Here is a 23,298-nt window from a genome sequence, read left to right on the forward strand (position 1 = left end):
ATCTTATAAGACAATAGTTTGTAAAGTTTAATTACGATGAATATTTACATTGTTTTAATGATTCAACATGAGATTACATAAAGTATGCTATAGAATACACCAATTAGCGCTATAGAGTTAATTAGACGTTTATTTTGAAAATTTTTCGATTTTTAACGGAAGTTCAAAATTCAAATACGAAGTTCAAAAACTTAACGAAAGCAATTTTCAAATTATCGAAGACAGTTGGAAGTAGGATTTTAAAATTTCCAGGAAATTTAAATATTTTCCATCAATTTTTAATTAGCTCTGGCTATTTCTGGGTACTAAAACTTATTTTAAGTAGATAATTGAAACAAATAATATCAAAAACTACCTAAGACAAGGATTAGTGATGAAAATGTGCAAAGTAGACATTGAAATTAAAAAAATTAGGCAGAAAAACAGTGAATCTTAAATTTAATTAAATTCTACCCTAATTAATGTGCCTTGAAGTGTTTTTCCTGTAATTCTAATTTGCGAAGATATCCGTCATCATGAAGAACGTTGTTTATTTTGAAGAAAATGTGAAAAATTCTGTAAAAAAGTAAAAAATAAGAAGTATGGCAAATAAACAAATTAAAAGGTAAGTAAACATCAGTTTTTTTTTCTACCAAATCTTTTTTTATTTATTCATGTTTTAATGCAAAGTGTTGATATAATTAATGAAATGATTCATTATTAAAAAGTTTTTCAAACAAATTATTATTTTTAAATTTTCATGGAGAATAAGTATTTCAAAATGAAATATATTGCTCTAAAAGTTTTACTTTAACTACACAATAACTATCATCTTTGAGATTAAAATTCATTTATTTCATTCCTGCTACAGACAGCCATAGACTGCCATTAACTGTGCGTCTTCTAATATTATTTTCCATTATTAAAAACATTTTTTTATTTATCCAATAAATTTTTTGATTCTAATTTTTCTTCATTTCAACAATAGAATTAGAAATAATGTGTAAAATATCAAATAAAAAATGGTTTATAACATCTCATGAGGTTCCCTTCTCAAGACAGTGCATTATGGTTAGTACATTGCGATCAAAATTAATAAGAATGAGATGTTGTCACTTAAAATTATTCACATTTTTTTATATATAAAAGAACAAAGAGAAAAAAAAATTGTTTTTGGGATGAAAATTTCGATTTATGCTGGGTTCTATGGAGATTATTCAGTTTTGGATGGTTATTTGTAGACGTTGACAAATTGACGTTTTGTATGTGAAAGTGTACTGGAAGATATACACTGCAGCGCACCCTAAGATACCCTCAGACGAATTACCTAAGTAATATGACTGAGGCTATCTTTAATGTTTTCCAAAGGCAGAGTTGCAAAACAGGTCCCTGAGACAGGCAAAAACCGTACAAATTCTTGATAATTTATATGGTTTTTCCTACAAAACCTGTTTTTGCAACTCTGCCCGAATCTCAGGCATCGACAAATCTAGAGACCGAGATGGACTAAAAAGGTATTCTTCGAAGTATCGGTCTCAATAAACCTCGAGATCGAAACTGGGACGATTTGGTCTCGACCTCGAGACTCTTTAGTTGCCTTAGAGGCCAATTTCTCCTATGGTGGTACGGTATGGTATAGGTACATTACTGTTCCGGTATGATGGTACACCTGGTATGGTACCATATCAAAGATACATGCAACCGATGGTTCGGCATAGTGGTGTGGTACTGCAGTATTTCTACACCAATATCGTACCACTTTGCTAAACCATTTGTGTCCTAATACCAGTACCTGCGGTGTACCTATACCGTACTGTATCACCAGAAGAGAAATCGGCATCCGTAGACCAACCCTCTGGATTCGGTTTAGCAGTGCATATCTATCTAGTCCATTATAGTACAATGAATCCCAAAGTATTCCCAATTTTACAGTTCGTAGTCAGATAACCTAGAAAACAGGGGTATAGAGTCTAAAATACCTAATTCCTCACCGACATCATTACAAAACGACCTCGAGGTAACATCAAAATTTTATTCAGAATCATGTCATGATAATAAGTAGAAAAAATTTGTTGTAAAATTGTATGAACGAGATGCTGCATTAATTGATTTTTTTTCCTGTCATCCTCAACTTTTGTAATAAATTTTCAACTTTTTTGTTTGGAAAAAGTTATCTCAAAAATACGTGAATTTTCTATAGAATAGTTTATTTGAGTGGGGATGATGAGTTCCCACCCCAAATCTACAGCCAGCTAAAAAAATCGAGCATTTTCATCCCAAAATGATATGATAAATTGCACAAAATCAACAATTTTAGTTAAACTCATTAAAAAATGAGACGATAAAAAGTGTGACTTTTAAAAAACATAATGGTAATGAGTTGTATTTAAACATCAAATGTTGTCATTTCTTGGAACAGATGATCTTAAAGATCTGTAATTAAAGTTAATATATGTTTAGTTAATTACAATTTATGATTTGATTTTTTTGAGTTGAATAATATATGTAGGTTTGGATGTGGGTTGACTGGTTTATTAAAAATTGATAATTTAAGGAATATGAAATGAGATTTGGGATGATTTGATTGACTTGGTAAATTTTAAATTGATTCTTGTTGGATTTGGAATTATTTTACTTGATCTGATCTGGTATAAGTGACTGGATTCTACAGAATTGTTCAAAATTCTATCTAAGTTGAATCAGCTATGAAAAATATCAGAATCTTGATAGATTCTTGTAAGTCCTGATAGATTCTGTCAAATTCCGGTTAGCCCAAACAGACAATGAGCATATGCATCTAAATGAGCGTCCACATGAGTATACTTAATCAATGAGCATCATCATGAACATATTTCTTGTTTGTTCGGGTAGTTTGACTTAACTTCTCTTTGATTAAATTGAATTCTGTCGGATTTGACCTAACATTGTTAGATTTGAACTAATTTTACCCAATTCCAATAGATACGATTCAATTTTAACATTAGTTTGAATTTATTCATCCAGTTTCAACTTTGTTCTGCATGATTATGTTAAAAATTGATAGGTTTGAATCAATATCATTAGATTTGACTAAATCTCAACAGATCCGACACAATTTAACCAATAGTTCGACTTTACTCTTCCTAGTTTAACTAAACTCCCTCAGATTTGATTAAATTCCTTCAAATTTCATTAAATTCTTTCAAATTTGACTGAAAAATACCAGGTCAGTTAGAACGGGACTGCTCTAAAGGCCTATTAATGGTGTATCATTGTGATTTTTAGTAGTAGAGCGGATACAGAAAAATAATAGTTTAAATATGCCACTTTGCTATATATTCGAATACTCCCAGATAGCTCAGCGATAGGAGCATGTAACCGGAAATCGTAGATTGTAGGTTCAAGTCTCACTCGGGATTTATTATTCAGAATCATAATTTTACAGTTAGATCATCAATATCCGATCTAAAATTATCACATTTGTCTGAATCCTAATAAATCAACACTAAAAAGCAATCAACTATGAAATTATTATCCCTAAATTTAAATCAAGTAACCCAAGAACTGTCAAACTAATTTGCATCACTAACTAAACTCCAAATTTAACACAGCTAATCTGATTCAATTTCATAGATATAACCATAAACCTCAATCGAATTACAGCAAAATCTCACCACATTTACCAACATATATCAACTCAAAAATCTCATTTATATAATGACACATACCTTGTAGAATTTCCATTTGATTCAATATTTCCATTAACACGATAATGATCATAATTATTATGTGAGGAATTGATAATATTAGGATCTAATAACGAGACACTTCTTGTATTATATTGTCGCATTTTACGTCCAATTGTTGCATATCCATCGACAAATGTAAGTGGTGGTTTTGATGATGTATAATAAGAAGTTGAATTTGTTGTCACAGATGATGGCGATGATGAGACATAAGAACGTCGTTTTGTATAAAGTGATGATAATGATGACGGTGTATTTGATGATGATGATGATGAATCATACATTGTATTTCTATTGCTTTTAATTTTTGTTACATCATCGGGTGATGCTTTATGTGATAATTCATGATGATGATGTGAATGATGTACGTGATATGGTGGCGGTAATGTTGCTAAATGATTGCTTTCATTTCGTCTATATGACGAACTAGAACTTGATAATGGATCAGTATCATTTGTATATTTTGTTGATGAGCGTGTTTGACTTAATGAACGAGTTGCTGCTGATGATGATGATGTTGGTATGTAACGACTTATGCTGGATGCACGTGAATGATGTGATGGTGCCGCCTCAACACTTGATGCACGTGCTGTGGATGATAGAATGTCAGGTATAACGCTTGTTGCTGATCGTGTATATTCTAATGGTTTTGAACGTTCACGATAATAATCTTTTGCTGCTGGTCCAACAATGTTTGAGACACGTTTGGTCTTTTTCTCATTAAATCTACTGTAAAAGCTTTTACGTCTTATTCTATCGACAACTGATTCCGGTGGTGATTCTGGCTCATCAATATAATTACTTTTTGATAAACGCGATAATGATGCGCTACCTAATGAGTGATGTGCTGATATTGTATGATCATCGGAACATGTTGACCATCCATCATTACAAATTTCATCATTTGGTGATAATGAGGAGCTTATTGATGCATCAAATGCTGATGATGAATAATTTGCAAGATTATCATATGTTGGTGTGACGACATTACGATTAACTTCGGGTAGGGGCGGTGGGAAGCTATAGTTTGCAGGCTTTTTATCCTTTACATCTGGTTCAGGCGATTTAAAACGTGAAAAATCCAACATTAATCCTTTACGATTGTTTTTTAATCGCTCTTTCTCCTCACTCGTTTGCTGTTGCTTTTCATCATTGGAATGTCGCTTTGTTACAACATTTGTGGATTGTGTATTGATAGTTTCGTTAGATGGATTTGTTTTACAATCAGGACATGAATATTTAACAGGTATTTTACTTTCACAAATATTTGCTAATGGCTCAAAGCTTGCACTACAATTTTTATGATGTTTATTGTTAACAAATCCACTCGATTTTGGTCGTTCCTTTGTTATATTGTTTGTATAATAGTCTAATGACGTTGGTGGATCCATTGAGCTTAGAAAACTTGTTGATTTTGTATTTTGAACTCGATTTGATTTTGTTTCATTTTCCTTTTCTATTCGCTTAAATAATCCAAGAACTTTATTCACAGCATTCTTATTAAATGTATTTGGCATTTCCTCGACGCTTACAGCACGTTTTATCAGTCCGGATTCAGTTAATTCAACATTTGGTACAGTTTTCTCTTTTAAATTCTTTATTAATGCATCAATTTTTGATTTACGTTCCTGTCTTGTTACTTCATCAACATCTTCATTCAACATTGCCTTTATTTTCTTCTTCTTTTCTTTAAGGTCTAATGTTGATGATTCAATTTTCTTTTCATCCTTAACATCATCTGATTTCTTTGCCTTTGTATCACGAAGTTTCTCAAACTTTTGACCAATTGTATACAATAAGCCTTTACCGCCTTTTTTCTCGGGAGATTTTTCCTTTTCTTTTTTCGGAATCGTGACTTCTGGCTCGGGTGGTGTTTCGGTTGGCACGGATATCGGCGGTGATGACTTTTTTGTTGATTTTTTTACAACTTTAATGACTTTTTTGACCTTTTTAGGTTCGGCTGGTGCTGGTTCGTCAACACTCTTTGGTTCGTCTGGTTTTGGATCAATTTCGGGTAATTTTTTGACTTCTTTTGGCGGCGTTAATTTTGAATTTGGAAAACTTTTTGGTCTTTCGAGCTTATTTGTATCTAATGGAAGTTTATCAGTTGTAAAGTCTTGTGTAATTGGCTTAAGTGGAACATCCTTAATGAATGACTTTGGACGAACGAGTTTGGTCTCTGGTGGCTTTATTTCATCGACTTTTTCTTTTATTTTTGTTGACTTTTTGGACGTTTCATCGGTGGATTTTGTTGAAATTTTCTTTTTTGTTGTTTTTTCTTTGTTCTGAATCTCAAGTTGGTCGAATTTCTCCAGTTGATTATTAAGTAAACTAATTGAATTTAATTCATCTAAAATTTTATTATTTATTGTCGACGATACAGACGACGACTGTGAATTACCGGATGTTGTGGACTCTTTGGCATTAAAACTTCTGTTCTGTACATCGCTATTATATGGCGTGTATTTATTTTGATAATATGAATTTTTATTGCTATCATCTTTATCCGTTTCATGACTTTTTTCACGCATTTCACGCAAAATTTTTTGTGTTGCTAATTCTGACTTTCGTGGCTCATCATAAATAGCCATTGACCTTGAATATCTTTTCGTCTTTTTCTCGTCTAATGGTGGCGGTGAGAAGCACGCTCGTTCAATGTCCTCACTTGGACTTGATGTACGATTTAAATTTTTCTGATAACGATATCCATCCGGTGACAATGTCCGTTCACGATACATACTTCCATTATTATTATTATTATTATTTACCGAGTCATCAAACAATTTATCCTCACGACTTGCACTTTTTCTATGCTGTGAAGCATTACGTATAGTATTATTATTAATAGTATCGAATACCTCATTCGTTGGTGTCACACTGTCACGTATATGACGATCATTTTGACTTTTTGCACCACTGCTCACACTACGTCGATAAATTTGTGTTGTATCTAATGTCTTCTTACCATTATTTTGATTTTGTATTGACAATGTACGGGATAATTTTTTTGCCTGATTTGGTGGCAATTGTGCTAAAAGTTGATCTTGGATATTTTTTGATAAACTTGGTGTGATGCTCGATAATGTTTCTAAATCCTTTTTCGTTAGTCTTAATTGTGATAAATCCAAATCGCCCAAGTCTAATATTTCATGTTTAAAATTGTTATTGTTTCTGTCATTTGTATCTTTTGTTGAATTATTGGTCGGGGTTTTTCCTACACGAGATGCAGACATATGGAACAGAATGAGTTGCACATGGATTTGATTTGGGTTGAACAAAAAATTGAAAAGAAAAAGAGATAAAAAAAAGAAAAGAGAAATTCAAAAGAATCTCATCAGTAAAATTTTCATTCAATTATATTTTTTCTGGTCTTTTTTGAAATGCAATCGAGTTTTTTCTCCTTTTCAATTTTATAAAATCAAATTATATATATATTTTTTTTTGAAATGAAAAGTTTTACACTCATCATGGAAAATATAAATTGTGTAAATAAAAGTAAAAAAGAGGAATAATGAAGCAATAGAGTGTGATAGAAATAAGTTTGTTTATTTGAGTTTTACTATGTGCATTCACTGTTTTTGGGGGTTCTAAAGTTTTCAATTTTTATCTGTTAATTTTGTAATTTTATAGGAAATTTTACAACTTTTAATTATTTTTGTTCAATTTTTGAACGTTTTTTTGCTTAATTTTTTGAAAATTTGCTCAGTTTTTTGAATAATTTGCTCAAGTTTTGAACTTTTTTTGATCAATTTTTTGAGTCAATTTGCTCAAATTTTGAACTTTTTGCTCAATTTTGAACAATTTGCTCAGTTTTTTGATCAATTTGCTGAAATTTTGAACCTTTTTGCTCAAATTTTGAATCATTTTGCTCAGTTTTTGAACAATTTGCCCAGATTTGAATATTTTTGCTCAGTTTACAAACTTATTGCTCAATCTTGAATCAATTGCTCATTTTTGAACCTTTTCCTTAACTGTCGAACTTTTTGCTCAGTTTTGAACTTCCTACTCAATCCAGACATCTTAAACAATCACCAATAATTCATACTCAATTTTCATTTCAATTTAAAATTTTCTTTTTCTCAAAAAACATCCCCAGTATGTCTAATTTCACCATCACATCTGCATATCGATTTATTTTCATCTCCAGACAATCCGTTTGTCAGTTCCTTTGCACGCCCACTTATTTATCTGTAAGTCCTTCTGCATGTTAATCGGTTTAGGCATGTCAGACCATTTATTCGTTGATCTATCAGAATGTTTGCACAACATACCATCTGTACGTTTTCAATCAGTCTTGTCTATTCGGATTCAGTATGTACTTTTACATGTCTGTTATCTGTAGTTCGTTTGCTTTGTGTAAGTTTTATTTGGAATTTTATGAATTACGATGAATTTTGTAATAGGGATTGAAGGGAGAAGAGCTTTTGAATATGAAAATTGTGCTTTAGATACATATTTTATGGGTGATTGTAGCTTTGCTGTTTTCAAATTTAAACGACTAAGCAACTGTTGTACATATTTTGAGAAATTTTGAACATTTTTGAGTAAGTTTTGCTTAATTTTGTTCAATTTTAAGCAAGTGTGATCAAAAAAGCTCAGTTTAGATCATTATTTTTCACTTTTGAGCAACATAGCTTAATTTTGTGCAACATAGCTCAATTTTGATCAACATTGCTCAGTTTTGTGCAACATAGCTTAGCTTTGAGCAACATAACTCAGTTTTGAGCAATACTGTTCACTTTTGTGCAACTTTTGCTCAATTTTAGACACTTTTGTTCTGTTTTGAGCAACTTTGCTTAATTTTGCTCAATTTTAAACAACTCAATTTTAAGCAAAACTCAATATTGAGCAATTCTTGCACAATTTTCTACAATTTTGAACAACTTATTGTAAATTTTTAACACTTTTGTTCAGTGTTATCCAATTTTAAACAAATTTCGAGCCACTTTTATCAATATTGCTCAGTTTAAAGCAACTTTTTTTCATTTTTAAACAAATTTCGTCCAATTTTGAGCAACATTTGTCCAGTTTTGAGCAATTTTTGTCTGTTTTTGAGCAACATTTGCTCAATCACTCACTTAAGATTTAAAAATTAATTTTCAAAAACATTTTCAATTTTCACAACTTTAGAACCCCCAAATTCCGCAAACCAATGCAACTACAAAATGTGTCAGGTATGCAATATTATAAATGTGTTTATGTTTATGTGTGTATTATGTATGAATAAATATTTTTCAAAAAAAAAGTTCTTTTTAATGCTGTCGCTTGAATGAAAAAAAAGCTTCATAATCAAGAATGATTTATTCTGTGAATAAATTCCAAGTGTTGCAAATTGCAATGACAATTATTTTTACACCTCAAAAAGCATAAATAAATAGACGAAAAAATAAAATTGAAAAAAAGAAAAACGAAAAAAAAATGAGAGTAAAATACAGAAAAATTTTGTGCACATTCATGCATGTTCCAAATATAAAAAATATATATATCAACAACAAACAACACAAAAATTTTTCCAAATACGATTATTTGAGTGATTTTTTTTTAAATATATTTATATAAAAAAAAAACTTTCAATCGATAAGTGTGGATTAGAGATTTTTATTTATTGATTAGTTGCTGATATAACACGACACGCACAAATATTTTGCATGCAAAAAAACAAAAAAAAAAAGGATTTTCAAAAAATAGGAGAGAAAAAAAGTTTGTTTTTTCTAATTTGACGCCATAAACTTACCTCAATAGTTTGGACTTTTTTTTATTTTTTTTAATTGAAAAATTGTAATTCTAATTTTCGACTTTTTCGATATTTTTTTTTTATTTAGAAATTGTCAAAAAATTTTTTGTGTCCCATTAATTTGTCTAAAATAATAAAATTAAATCATCAGATATTGGTTGTGTTAATCAATGACAATAATTTAATTTTTTTTTTTTTCATTTTCAATAATTTTTTTGTAAAAATTAATGATTGAAATTAGTAAAATAAAAAAAAAGATTTATTTAATATCCGTTAGCAAAAAAAAAAATAAAGAAAATTTTTATCATCAAAAATAATTAAATTAAAAATGCTCAAAATGAAACACACAAAAAAAAAATATAAATTTTTATGAATTATTTTTATTTTAGAAGAAAAATTCAATTAATTGATCAAAAAAACTCTCATGCTGGTTGTACGAGTGACTCAAATCTTTAAAGGCTGGAAAAATTCTTATTTTTTCATATTTTCTTCTATTGAAGGCGGACGTGGAATTTAGATGAAGTTTCTATTTCACTGCGCTTTTTCTTCTTTTCAAAGCTTTTTCTTCTGATTCTCAATATTGCATTAGAAATTTATTATTCAATTGAATTTCTGATTTGTGCATATCAAAAAATTGTGATTTCTGTTTTAAATTATTATTAAATCTTGTTCTTGAATTGGTGAATGATTCTTGATAATATATTTGATTCTATACATTCGTGCAAAGTCAAGAGGAACTTTATCTTAATTTGAAAGGTGAAAAGTCGACCTTTTTGTTCAAATTTTGAACAATTTGCTTCAATTTTCTGAACAATTTGCATATTTTTTGAACAATTTGCACAAAATTTGAACTTTAGCGCTGAATTTTGAAAAAATTTTTGAACTTATTGCTCAATCTTGAATTGGCCGAATTTGTGCCAATTTCAGCTAAAAGCAGTTACGATTTTCCGCTTCGCTGTTCTCTTCGGGCGCGATTGATCATCAGTGGACATTTAATTTAAACGTCTTGAGAATTTTACTGGGGGGTTGCAATTTCCGTACTGAGTAAGCCACTAGTACCGATCATAATGATATTTCAAATTGTCAATATTTGATTTCAATTTTAATTCTGATCTTTGTTCTAAATTGAAACTCCATGTATTAGATACAAAAAGTTATAATAATTTTGCAGCAATATTTTTAAATTTACTCTAAAATCAGCTTGAATCCCATTCGAAATCCGCAACTTGTCAGAATCATGCCGGTCTAGGACCGCTCCATTTTTGAAAGATTAGCTGATTTTTCTATGGTTCATAGCCACTGACCGATTACTAATAGCGATTAACGCAACAAATCGACTTTTTAGTATTGACATACAGTTATAACATAATCAAGCTCGTCTAATCAAATTGCAATTTCTCATATCATTCATATCCAAATCAGCAATAAAATAATTGTATTCTTCATGTCTAAACAACTAAATAATTGATACAAGAACTTTATAAGCTTCACCGAACTTCTATGTATTCATACTACTAGACTTGATTCAAATTTAATTTAATTTAATTCTCTAAATCTAGTCTGAAAAGAAGCAAAAATGCTTGATTTTCATAAAAGCTTTTAAATCTACTCAAAAGAAGAAAATTATGTTAAACTTTTCCGCATAATTTAAGGTAGTTGTTTTGACTAGGTAAACGTTTATCGACAGAAAATATAAATTTTTGCTAGAAGTGTTCATTGGAAGAGGAACTGATGATAAAAAAGATAGGAAATACCTCAATTTTCATATTGAAAACTATCTTAATATAAAGTTACGATATAGCTTTAGGGCAAATTTTTTTATATAAAATTCAGTTCAACTATCTTTTATCAAAAATCATCAATTTTATCTTTTTGAATAAATATTGAACTGAATTTAATGATTTTTGCATGATTTCCGCCTTCAATTTCCAGCTTTTACAAAATTTGAATCACTCTTGTTCGTTATTAATTAATAACTTTAAAGCGTATTTTTAAGATTTAAATTACAAATTTTGTTTTTATCCAACAATTGTTAGCTTTTATTTTATTTTTTATTTTTAAATCAAATTTTCAAAAAACTAAAAAAAAATTGCTGCGTCCAAATCCAATGATTTAATTTTTTTATATTCATTAATTTTAAATAAATTCATATTTAAAAAAATCGAATAGTAATAATAATAGAAACTACAAAAAAATATATTCAAATAACTCATTTTATTTTTTGATTTTTTAACGGTTTTTTTTTAATAAACAAAATCAAAAGGGAAAAAAATACAAAAAAATAATAATTAAACTAATTAAAACTCAAGTTTAGTTTTTGTCATATAATGTAAAACATAATTAAGTATAAATTTCAAATTTTTTTAAAATCATATCAATTGTAAATAGGGATTGTGAAAATGTTTGGAAGAACTTTTTAAAGATTTTTCTAAAGTTAAAGTCATGAAAAAATTAAAAAAAAATGTTTTTAAATACCAATTTAAAAAATATTTCAAAAATGTATTTTGAAATTTTAAAAACTTGTTTTTTAAAATTAAAAACTGTATTTGAATTTTCTAAAAAGTTTAAGAAAATTTCAAATTTCAAAAAAAAATTTTAAAAAATTTAAAAACCTTTTTTAAACATTTCAAAATTTTTCAAAAACTATTTTAAATTTTTTTAAAAAATTTCAAATTTTTAAATTAAACTTTTTAAAAAAAAAAAATTTTTCAAAATAATTTTTAATTTTTTAATTTTTTTTGTCACGAATTTAAAAACTGCAAAAAAAAATTTTTATCTTTGAAAAATTCAAAAATTGGAAATCTTTAATAAAAATTCAAAAATTGAAAAATGTTTTGAAAAATTCAAAAAATTCAAAAATTTAAAAAACTTTTTAAACTTTAATTTAAATTTTTGAAAACTTTTAAAATTTCTCCAAATAATTTTAAAAACATTTTTAAATTTTTTTTCATGAGTGTACACATAGAATCTTCTAAAATATAAACTTAACTGTTTATTTAGTTTACTAAAATGCTCAAAATAATCAATTTAAAATTTTCCTAGAATTCTCATCTAATTTCCCCCAAATCCATCAAACTTTAATCACAGAGATTCTCATTATACATCCTTTTCAAGCTTATTCTACTCCATGATCAATTTACATTCACTAAGAATATTTATTGACATGATTATAAAGCAAATCAAGTCTGAACTCTTATTTAAATCAATTTAAAGATGGAGTTGGGCAACTTGTGTGACATGACACGCTTGTGTGATGTGACACGCTTGTGTGACGCGACACGCTTGTGTGACATGAAAAATCTCAAGTTTTTTTGTGAAAATTCTTCAAAAATTCATAAATAGACAATTTTTTATTGAAAATTTCAAATTTTCTTAAAAAGATTGCCAACCACTGCCTTAAACTCTTGAAAAATCATCCATTATTGCCTCTTAAGCAGCAAGTCACGTTGACTTAGATTACTAACTCATTAAAATTAATCGAGTATTGCTTTTCAAGTTGACAAAAATACCATTATTATTGAAAAATTTATTCTTATTTATTATTCTATTGTGTATTGTTGAGCATAATCAAGTCCTTGAAACTTTACAGATGCCTTCGTTGCTCAATCTTAGACATAAATGAGATTTAAGATAACAATGAGGGAGCTTTCTAGTAATTCAAGTACGCATTTAATGCCTTACAATGAATGAATATCATTAATGGTTGTCAAAAGCATCAATTGCTTTAAAAAAAGGTTTCAATTTGGATTATTTTCTTTTATCTGTAGATTAAAACTTTGATGTGCTTTGAGGAAAAGTTAGAAAGTTGTTAAACTGACAGTTTTCTGTAAGAAGTCTTATAATTTTCTTGTAATTAATGATAAAATTCTCATCATTAATTAATAAAAGGTAGCAATGAAATTTTGATTGGTAAAAATGGTCACGGAGTTGTGGGAATTTTGGAATTATGGACGACCTTTTGTCAGTTTTTTAAAATTGTAAAGACAACAGAAGATTTGGGTGGGCATTGGTAGACATGGGCATGACCGGAGGTAGATGAGGAGAAAGGGATGATTTGGGTTCAATTTCTTCCCTCGTTTTTTCCAACAAATTGATTAATTTGCTAGAATAACATTTACTTAAAAATGTTCTTTATTCTGTAATGTAATAAGTGAGCGACCATTTGTGCTTTGAGACTGAAAGCTCAAACACTTATTTTTTCCCTTTTTTCTACACCCTGGATTTGTATTCTAGATAGTCCTGAGTAGAACAGATTGCAATCAGTCGACCGAATGTCTAATTATAAAATTGAAATTTGTGTTACATGCCATGAAATACTAACTTTATTAATAGACATATAATTGACAAATAACATCATGTACCACTCGTGATCGAGCGATTTGAATAACCAAAGTCAGACTCCGAAGCTAACCAAATTTCAAATGTTTATTCTCGTGTTATCTCCTGATATCGCATAAATACCCCTCTGTTGTCCAAACCATGTGCTAAAATAAGCAAAGGAAACATTACAAGACACACCAACTCGTCTGAAAAGTGGTAGCTCCGCAATCAGACTAGGATTGGTAATGGTATCAAACGACCATGTTCCTAGAAAGCAACTAAAGGTAAGTATGAATGGAATACTCGGGATTATTGAACTTGCTGTTTTTGGAAATTAACTAGACAAATAGTATTTAGCAACTGAATCACCTTTAAACGCCGTATATAAAGCTATGGATTTCAATTGATCTGTATGGCCATCAAAGAAAGTTAGAAAGTGTAGCTGCCTAGACATTAATTGGATTTAAAGAATCTTCTTCAAATGTATAAACGGAAATATTGGTAAGTTTCACCTGTATGAAGACCATTAAATCTCAAATATTTCAACTAGTTCCTTCAAATCTTAAGAAATTTATATGACTTCTGTTTGAATCTTTCATATCCTTCTCAAATTCATACCTTTCATAAAGTTCTTCCAAAAACATTTTCACACACTTTTTTTCTTTTCAAAAATTTGTCATTTAAAATTGGTTCTACAAAAAAAAAGTTTTATTTATTAACAAAGAAACTAAAAACTATTCAAAAAAAATTTAGAGGCAAAAAAAAAACAAAAAGTTTAGTTAATTTTGAAAAAAAAACAGTCGTTAATTTATTAATTAATTATTACATAATTAAGTTTCAAAAAAAAAATTAATAAGAACAGATGTTTTGTAAATCTGTTTATTCTCATGTTCTATAATAATATTTAAATTTTATTCATTTATTTTCATGCGTTATAATGTGTTAAAAGCTACAAATAAATTTTTTTTTATCTTTTTTATTTTACTTAATTAAAAAACATTCGCAGCACAAAAAAAATATATAATTATTATATATATATTTACTTTTTTTTTTTGTTTAAAAGAGTTAGAAAGATATAAAAAAAATTAAACAATTTTTTCTTGTCGTAGTAAAAAAAAAACAGTATTGTTGTATAAAATAAACTGTTACAGTAGCCATCATAGTAAAAAGAAGTAAAAAGTCATTAATGTGGTAAATTTACTTAAAAAATTCATATCAAATGAATATTAAATGTTACTAAGGTGGCACGTTGGGGCTGAATAGGAAATTACGTTATTTTTCTAAATTTAGACAATCTTTTATAAATATTTAAAAAGATTCACTAAAGCTGCCTGGAAATAAACTTTTCATTCATTGAATTTGGACTTGATGTATTTTGTGTTATGTGCCTAAATAAATAAAGTTGATGATTCGCATAAGGACAGAGTCAATCCAATTAGTTTAATACATTTTCTATCTAATTTGTTTTGAAACAACGGATTTTTTTGTATATTTTATGTCATGGGAAAAATGTCTCAAATATCGTTTACTCAGCTTGATTTTTACGAGAGATAAATTGAATATTATGCATAATTAATCATTTCGTCCTTTGCATCATCAGTCAGCGAGCGATGCTCGAGATGATGGGAAAAATTTGTTGTTTTGAAACTTAAAGAGGAAAATTTTAAATGAAAAAGTTGAAAACTTAAAGTTGAAGTTTGAAACTTAGAGTTGAAGCTCGAAACTTAAATTTGAAGCTCAAAACTTTAAATTGAAGTTCAAAACTTAAATTTGAAGCTCAAAAATTAAAATTGAAGCTCAAAACTTAAAATTGAAGTTTAAAACTAAACGATAAAGTTCAAAACTATACGAAAACACTTAAAAATTATATTTTAAGTTCAAAATCCAAAGATAAAGTTCAAACTTTAAAGTTGAAGTTCAAATTTGAAAGTTGAAGTTCAAAATTCAACGAAAACATTTAAAAATGAATTTTTAAGTTTAAGTTCTTATGATTAAATTGAAATTTTTATGTTCAAATCTTAATGATAAAATTCAAAATTTATAAAAAAATTTTAAATATAAATTTTTAATTTCAAAATTTAAAGAAAAGGTAAAAGTTCGAAAGTTGAAATTTAGATCTTAACAAAAAAGTTCAAAACTTAACGAGAACATTTTATGGCGTATTTTTTAAGTTCAAAATTTAAAAATAGAGTTCAAATTCTAAAATTAAAGTTCAAAAATTTTGAAGTTAAAATTTAAATTTGACAGTTAAAGTTCAAAACTAGATAAAAACGTTTAATAACGAACTTTTAAGTTCAAAACAAACATTAAAGTTCAAAATTTAATTGGAAAACTTGAATTAATGTCAAGAGTCGCAGAATATTTAGTTAATTTGAAATTGAATTAACATTCTGCAACTCTTAACATTATAAATCTCCAAAAATTACTCGCTGACATCTTTTAATCTACATAAAATCACATAAATTTATTCATATCGTAAAAGTTAGTTGCCAAAAAAAATAGAACACAAATCTGTAGAAGCTCTACAACTGACTATAGTTCTAACCACAATCAAGTCCATTATAAAATTACACTTAAGTAAATTTACCACATCATGATGACAAAAAAATTATACTAAACGACAACAGTTTAAATAATTATTCATCATTTTGTTTTAAAAAGTGAATAAATTATCATTAAAACAATTAAAAAAAAATTATTAATACACAAAAAAAATAATAATAATAATTAATATCTCAAAAATGTATGAAAAAAAAAAAAACTAAGAAAAATTGTAAAAAAAATCACTTGTTGCTTGCTTAATGATTAAAGTATTCACCTCTGGGAAGTGTCGCACCAGATCTTGAGAACATTGAGTCAAAATCGCTGTGAAGATCACGTGCTAAATTATTTGTTCGCCATGGATTTAAATTCGTGCGACTGCTACAAATTGTTACAAGAGAGAGAAAATGGGAAAAAAAACAGAGAAAAATTTTTAGTGGTTTTGAAAAATGTCTGTGGTAAAAATGAAAATTAGTAAAGCAAAAAGTCACCTCAAAATAGGTGGTTTCTGTGCATTTCTGTTATAAAATGTTGTTGCAATATTTTTGGTTACTAAATCTGTAATATTTCATCCTACTAACAAGGATGGAAAGGTTGTGCATTGCTGAACAATGCTTGTATGATAATTTATGTTGTAAAATAGTTTCAAAAGCTTTTGAAAGCACTAAAGAGCTTATCTAAGCTGGAATTTTGTTTCATATTTGATTGTTTTGGATCTATGCATGCATGACGCATAGCAGAGATTAAACTGAATAGCCAGAATAACTCTGATTTAGTGACAGATTCGGGTATAATCCAGCACCATGTCAGAGTCACGCTAGCTGGATTTCGGAGCGATTATCTGACTTGTGCTAATCGGGAAAGCTAGAAAATCGCAGCTCCGCTTTGTATTTTACATCACAGAACTTTGTATTAACTTAACAGAACGTATGGAAACCTATCACGCATAAAAATGGCCGAATATCCGGCTCCAGGCTGACTTAACTCTGGGCTGAGCCTGGATTTCATTGAATCTAACTTGAGCCGGATTTTCGGTCATTTCTACGTCGTGTACTTTCGGTAAGCTTTCCGGACTATTCGTCCATAGAACTAAACACACTAGCAATTAAGCAAAATCCTATCCACTCTAAAAATCCTCATGATATCTCATTAAAAATCAATCCAATTTAAAACTTATTCAATTATATCTTCAACTTTTGATAATTATAGGAAATTACAAAAATTGATTTTTTTTTCTCATTGAAATTTTCATTAAGTTGAAATGCATGTAAAAAAGGATCAATGCCAAGACAAGAAGCTAAAAAGTTTTTTGAAATTACTCAGACTTCTGCGTTTCACTTTTTTTTCTCATTAATCTCTAAAACATTTTTTAATTCAGATTAAATTACTGAAACTTTATATAAAATCTCATTATCTTCGTCGACCAAAAATGCACAGAATGTTTTATTACGGAACAGAAAAGAGAGAAAAAGATAAAAAAAGCATGTAAAAATTATTCATCAGATGGGGGGTTGTTCGGATGTTATGTCATGTTGTAAGAAGTGGTCATTTAGGTGCTTAATTCCTACTAGTGAGCTGTTCAGATCTGACAGACCCAGAGCTTCGCGTTGTATGCGTCTTAGGGCTAATGACAGTTTAATGAGTGAGGATTCGTCAAACCACTGAACTCAAATCTAAACTGCAGTTCATAGTGGGATTTGAACCACTTTTTTGACGACATTACGACAAGTTTGTTTCAAAGGAATGCTGTGAGCCACGTTTTCAGTGCATATGATTCTAAAAAGATATGTGGAGAATTTGTCCTGCCAAGTCTCGAACACATGATCACTGGATTGTTCAATGATTATATACCGATGTAATGAACCACTTTTACATTGACCTACATCGACTCACAACCTATAGAATCTCTCGGAAAGTACACGGTTTAGAAATGACCGAAAATCTGACTTTAGTCCAACTTGACTCTATGTTGAGCCAGGATTTCATCGAATCTGGCCTGTGATCAGAGTCACGCTGGTCCGGCGCTGGATTTTCAGGCATTGCTACGACGTGTACTTTACGGGTTTGTAGAAGAATTCATGGAATCCATAGATTCTGTCAAATTCTCCACTTCCTCGCAAACTGGAACATTGAACAATATCCCGAACAGCATAACGTGTTTGCATTGCACCGCAATGTCTCCGTATTAACGGCAAGACGCAAAGTTGCCTAAGGGCAGTGTGACTGCCACATTCGATCAATTTTTACAGCAAAATGTGTTCGACGCATAGAGTTGTTTGGGAAAGATTTTTGAATATCTCAAGTATCAATTGAGATTGCAGATGTCTTAAGAGAAAAAAAAATGGAATGGTAGCAGTAGTATGTAGACAAAACCGAACTTTGACCTTTTCAATTCTCAACATCACATAACATCAGCACAACCCCAATTATAATGAAGCCCCAAAAAAAAAACAGAAATACTTACATTTTAATAGTCTCAGTAATAGTTTCGGATTTATAACTTGTACATTTACTGTTAATGTATAATAAAAGAGATACAATAATGACTATGTTAGTACGACCCAAACCACACACAAACCAGAAAATGATTAAATAAACTTTAAAATCAAGTATGGGTAAAAAGGGGGGAGGAATTAGAGAATCACTCAATAAAATTCAAATCAAGAAGATAAATTGGGATTATAAATGAAAATTAGACTCAAGCGTTATGATATGTAAAGGCAATGGTATAGAGTGTAATATTAATAATACCTTCCAAACGGATCATTATTCCAAAATGGACTTTGAGATTGTCTAATGTTGTTCATGAATCGTGTACTTGGAAAATTAGATGTTGTTTCATTATTAACATTCAATCGATGCGTTAAGGCACGAACGCGTGATAAAAGCGTCGAAAAAAGATTTTCAGCAGTAAGCAATTCAAATCCATCATCATCATCATCCTCATCGCCTGAATCGGACTCATTAGGATCTTGTGAAAATACATTTGAACGTTTCGTTGGTCTTGAGCTCCTATTGTATCCATAAAAAAAGATATACATTTGTACATAATGATAACGACTATCCATTTATATGCTTGCTATATTTACCGTAAACGATGCATTGAATGAAATCTTGGCTCTTCCGTATCGCTCTCACGATTGAGTGACGTATGTCGATGAAGTTTTGGGAAAACTGTTGAATTTGTGTCTTCCTCAACATCACGTTCACTAAATATAGAACTAATGCGTTTTGTTCGACTCATGCGTTGTGCTTCAGCTTGTTCTGTACTGTCAAGTTTTGGGGTAACCTAAATGATTATTTTAAAAATATTCGATTAGGTCATGAAAAAATAATGTTTATTTTTTTTTTTTTATTTTAAACAATAAATTTGTCAGTTGAGAACATTTTTTTGCTATTTGGTATGAAAGTTTTGTATTGTACTTTTGATGATAAATGGGTTCATTGTATGCAATGCTATACAAGCTTTGTCAGCATTTTTTATTGTTGTGTAATTTATTGACAAAGTATATCAAAGTTTTTACTTAAATTTGAAAAGTTTTGGCGCCAAAAATGTTGTTAAGCATGTGTTTGATTGCTATTGGGAGTTGGTCAGTTGATATACTTGGGATAAAGCTTGCTTGGAAAGCATAAATTGGTTAATCGATCAAAAATCGGGTCCTAGATCGGTGTGACTTTGACTTGGTGCAGATTCGGTTTAAATCCGGCATCATCTCAGAGATATGTCGGCTTGATGCCAGATTTCGGATCGATTATCCGACTTGTGCTATTCGGGTTATATGAATATCTAAGCATGTTGGTGATATCGTTTAATACTTAATAGAAATTAGAAACTAGATTGGAATGCGTACGATATAGAAACGGTGAAAAATCTGGCGTGACTATGGCATGTAGTTCGATTCGGTGAGATTCGGACTGAAGGCAGACCTACGTCATCTTAGGAATATCCTAATTTACATTATGTGCATTCCGGGTGTAATATTCTAAACAAATGACCACATAGATTTATTTTTGAGTAATTACATGAATATGTTGACAATTTCGAATTCAAATTTCTTTTTTTGCCGTAAAAATAGGCAAAATTAGTCGTCATTGTGACGTAGCACTGCCCCACATGAGGAGCTCATTATAGTAGCTAAGATGTCGAATCAGGAACTAGCGATAGCCAGCGATAGAGCTAGTTATAGACAAAATCTATGAGAGGCCATAGACCACAATTGATCTGTACGACCAGTACGATAGTACGAAGTAAGTAAGTAAGTAAGACATCGCTACGTCACTGCATTCACGGAAATGTTTGAAAGTGCCGTGACAACATCGTGATGACTGATTTAGACCCATTTTTGCCATAAAAAGCAAACTTTTCCGCATTGTGCTGTTTGTTCAAACAACCACATTGAGATGCTCTGTACTATGACCAAGATTCTAATCCAATTGTCATAAATTTAAATCAATTACACAAGCACTTGTCACTATAGTTCTAATTACTATTCACTACAAAAAGACTATTTTTACTACAAAAACAGAATTCATAACTTTAAACGATATTATAAATTGTACACTACAAATTTCCACGTGAGTGGGCGTCTCAAGTGGGATGAATCACACATTTTTTGCGTAAACAATTTTTCTCACATTTGCTACGTAAACGGCAGACTATATCATGATATCATCGGCTTGAGGTAGGTGAGAATATATAAACAAAAGCTTCAACCTCATAATGACCAATAGACTAAAATATTTCAAATTATTCATGGAATTACAAAAAAAATGCTCTCAACTCTGTCGGAATTCATAATATTTAAATAAAAATCAAAAAAATTTCCATGTCCAACTTACAATTCCACCACCTTCAATCGATATTGGTATGATAAATTCTCTTGGTGATTTCTTTATCGGCTGTTTATCACCAGATGAATTAATTGTCGATGATGATTGAATGAATGATTGTGTGGGCGTTGTATCCGAATCATTTGATTCATTTGTTGATTGACGTGATAACGTATTTCTATTTTTGTGCACGTGAATATGAGAAAAATAAGAGAGAAAAAATGAAATAAAATAAAATATGTTAGATAAATGATCAAATTATCGGTGTGGTTAGGAGCTGTTCACTTATTATGTTACGTAGGAACTAAGAGCAACTACTCCAGGACGTACTGAAAGGGACTACTCCGGAGCATTCTCAGAATGACTTCTCCGGGACGTACTCCGGGGCATTTTCAGAGTGACTACTCCGGCGCATACTCAGAGTGACTACTCCGGAGCATACTCAGAGTGACTACCCCGGAGCATACTCAGAGTGACTACCCCGGAGCATACTCAGAGTGACTACTCCGGAGCATACTCAGAGTGACTACCCCGGGGCGTACTCAGAGTGACTACTCCGGCGCATACTCAGAGTGACTACCCCGGGGCGTACTCAGAGTGACTACTCCGGGGCATACTCAGAGTGACTACCCCGGGGCGTACTCAGAGTGACTACTCCGGGGCGTACTCAGAGTGATTACCCCGGGGCGTACTCAGAGTGACTACTCCGTGGCGTACTCAGAGAAACTACCCAGGAGCATACTCAGGATGACTACTGAAGGGTGTGCTCAAAGCGACTACCCAGGGGCGTTCTCAACGCATCTTCCAACCCACCCCCACTCCCTCCTAACAACCAAACATAATAAGTGAACGATCCCCTTTATCAATTGTCAGAGATGATTTATATTGGCAGTATGATTGGCTTTGAATTTAATTTTGCTGTTTTTTGCGATTGATGTAAATGTACTTAAAGATTTCATGAACATGAATCCTTCCAAGAATCTACTTATAAATTGGTCTATAGGATTACACATGTTGTATGTTGTAAGACTGTCACAAAACTTTTCATTATCCAAAAGTAAACTCTCTAGGCGATTACCCAAAGTTTTTCATTTGAAAATTTTTATATCAAGGTAATTTTTGTATGGAGATAAGGTAAATTTTTTATGTAGACGATAAACTTTCTTTTTTTTTTGTTGAGTATATTGACTGACAGAGTTGACTCTGATGAGTGATTGTTGAGTGAGAGGTACTTCTTTGGGATTAAATCTAAATTTGGGTCTGATATGAAAGAATCTTGAAGAGTTGAAGATTTTTTGGATTGTTTTATGATTTATTAAAATGTCAAAGAAGCTCATGTGAGTTCAAGTGGGTTGGTGGGGTAGTGGATTCGGTCTTTGGGACTTGATTATCATTGCATACCGACCCATCGGATCATGAGTTCGAGACTTGACATTGGAAATTCTTTTTCTAATCATATTTAGGGTTCCGTCAGGGTAACTTAACGTCTTACTGTTAATAAGACGATGAAGTTTTGTCTTAGCGAACACGGTTTGCTATTTGGGAATGCCTTCATTTTAGGGTTCAGGTAATGTCATCAAAGGACTTTCATATTTATGCGTGTTCTCAAGAGTTTACTCTACTAGTTTAGCATGCTTATGAGCGTTGTTCTCAGTTTTTATACTCTGTAGAGTTTGTAGAGCATAATCAAGGTCTACTAGGGATAAATGACTTGAAACGCTAGTAAAGAGAATCTATGAGGTTCCACAACTGTCGTTAGACCTTTATCAATGACATTTTCACCATATTATTGAAGTAAGCTCCACAACAATCCCCATTATCGAAGCTTCTTACTCATATCCAACTCATCACTCAAATCCTATCTCTGCCTTAACTTCCTAATCGTTTTGACCTAACTTTCAACTTTTTCAATAAAATGAAACACTGTAATGACAAAGATATGGACAGTTTAAAGTGTAATGACTGTTGTAGGATCAGAGTTGCAAAACAGACACCTGTCAGAGGCAAAAACCCTGCAATTTCTTGATAATTTGTATGGTTTTGAAGGAAAAACCATACACACACACAATTAAGAAATTGTACGGTTTTTGCCTGTGACAGGTGCCTGCTTTGCAACTCTGTGTTGGATGAACTGTACGACAAACAACTGTCGACAACCATCCTTAAAGA

The 23,298-nt window shown here is 30.4% G+C and overlaps 1 protein-coding gene across 6 annotated transcripts in view; it reads right to left on the reverse strand.

Annotated features, from left to right (window-relative positions):
* Window positions 1-619: 619 nt before the first annotated feature.
* Nuak (Nuak family kinase 1) overlaps window positions 620-23,298 on the reverse strand; it is a 55,892-nt gene continuing 33,213 nt past the window's right edge. For 5 of the 6 annotated variants that reach the window (XM_070648910.1, XM_070648904.1, XM_070648908.1 and 2 more), the window contains 7 exons: window positions 21,139-21,307; window positions 19,389-19,588; window positions 19,051-19,311; window positions 18,764-18,811; window positions 16,577-16,680; window positions 3,687-6,918; window positions 620-2,412 (listed from right to left, as the gene is read on the reverse strand). In XM_070648910.1, coding sequence (XP_070505011.1) covers window positions 2,373-2,412; window positions 3,687-6,918; window positions 16,577-16,680; window positions 18,764-18,811; window positions 19,051-19,311; window positions 19,389-19,588; window positions 21,139-21,307 — 4,054 coding nt within the window. In that variant the 3' untranslated portion in view covers window positions 620-2,372. The remainder of the gene's footprint in view (window positions 2,413-3,686; window positions 6,919-16,576; window positions 16,681-18,763; window positions 18,812-19,050; window positions 19,312-19,388; window positions 19,589-21,138; window positions 21,308-23,298) is intronic. The other variant, XM_070648909.1, reaches the window with a different exon arrangement.

This window comes from Chironomus tepperi, unplaced genomic scaffold (assembly GCF_022539635.2).
Source record: "Chironomus tepperi strain 1889 unplaced genomic scaffold, CSIRO-AGI_Ctep_v1 contig_414, whole genome shotgun sequence".
NCBI lineage: Eukaryota > Metazoa > Arthropoda > Insecta > Diptera > Chironomidae > Chironomus > Chironomus tepperi.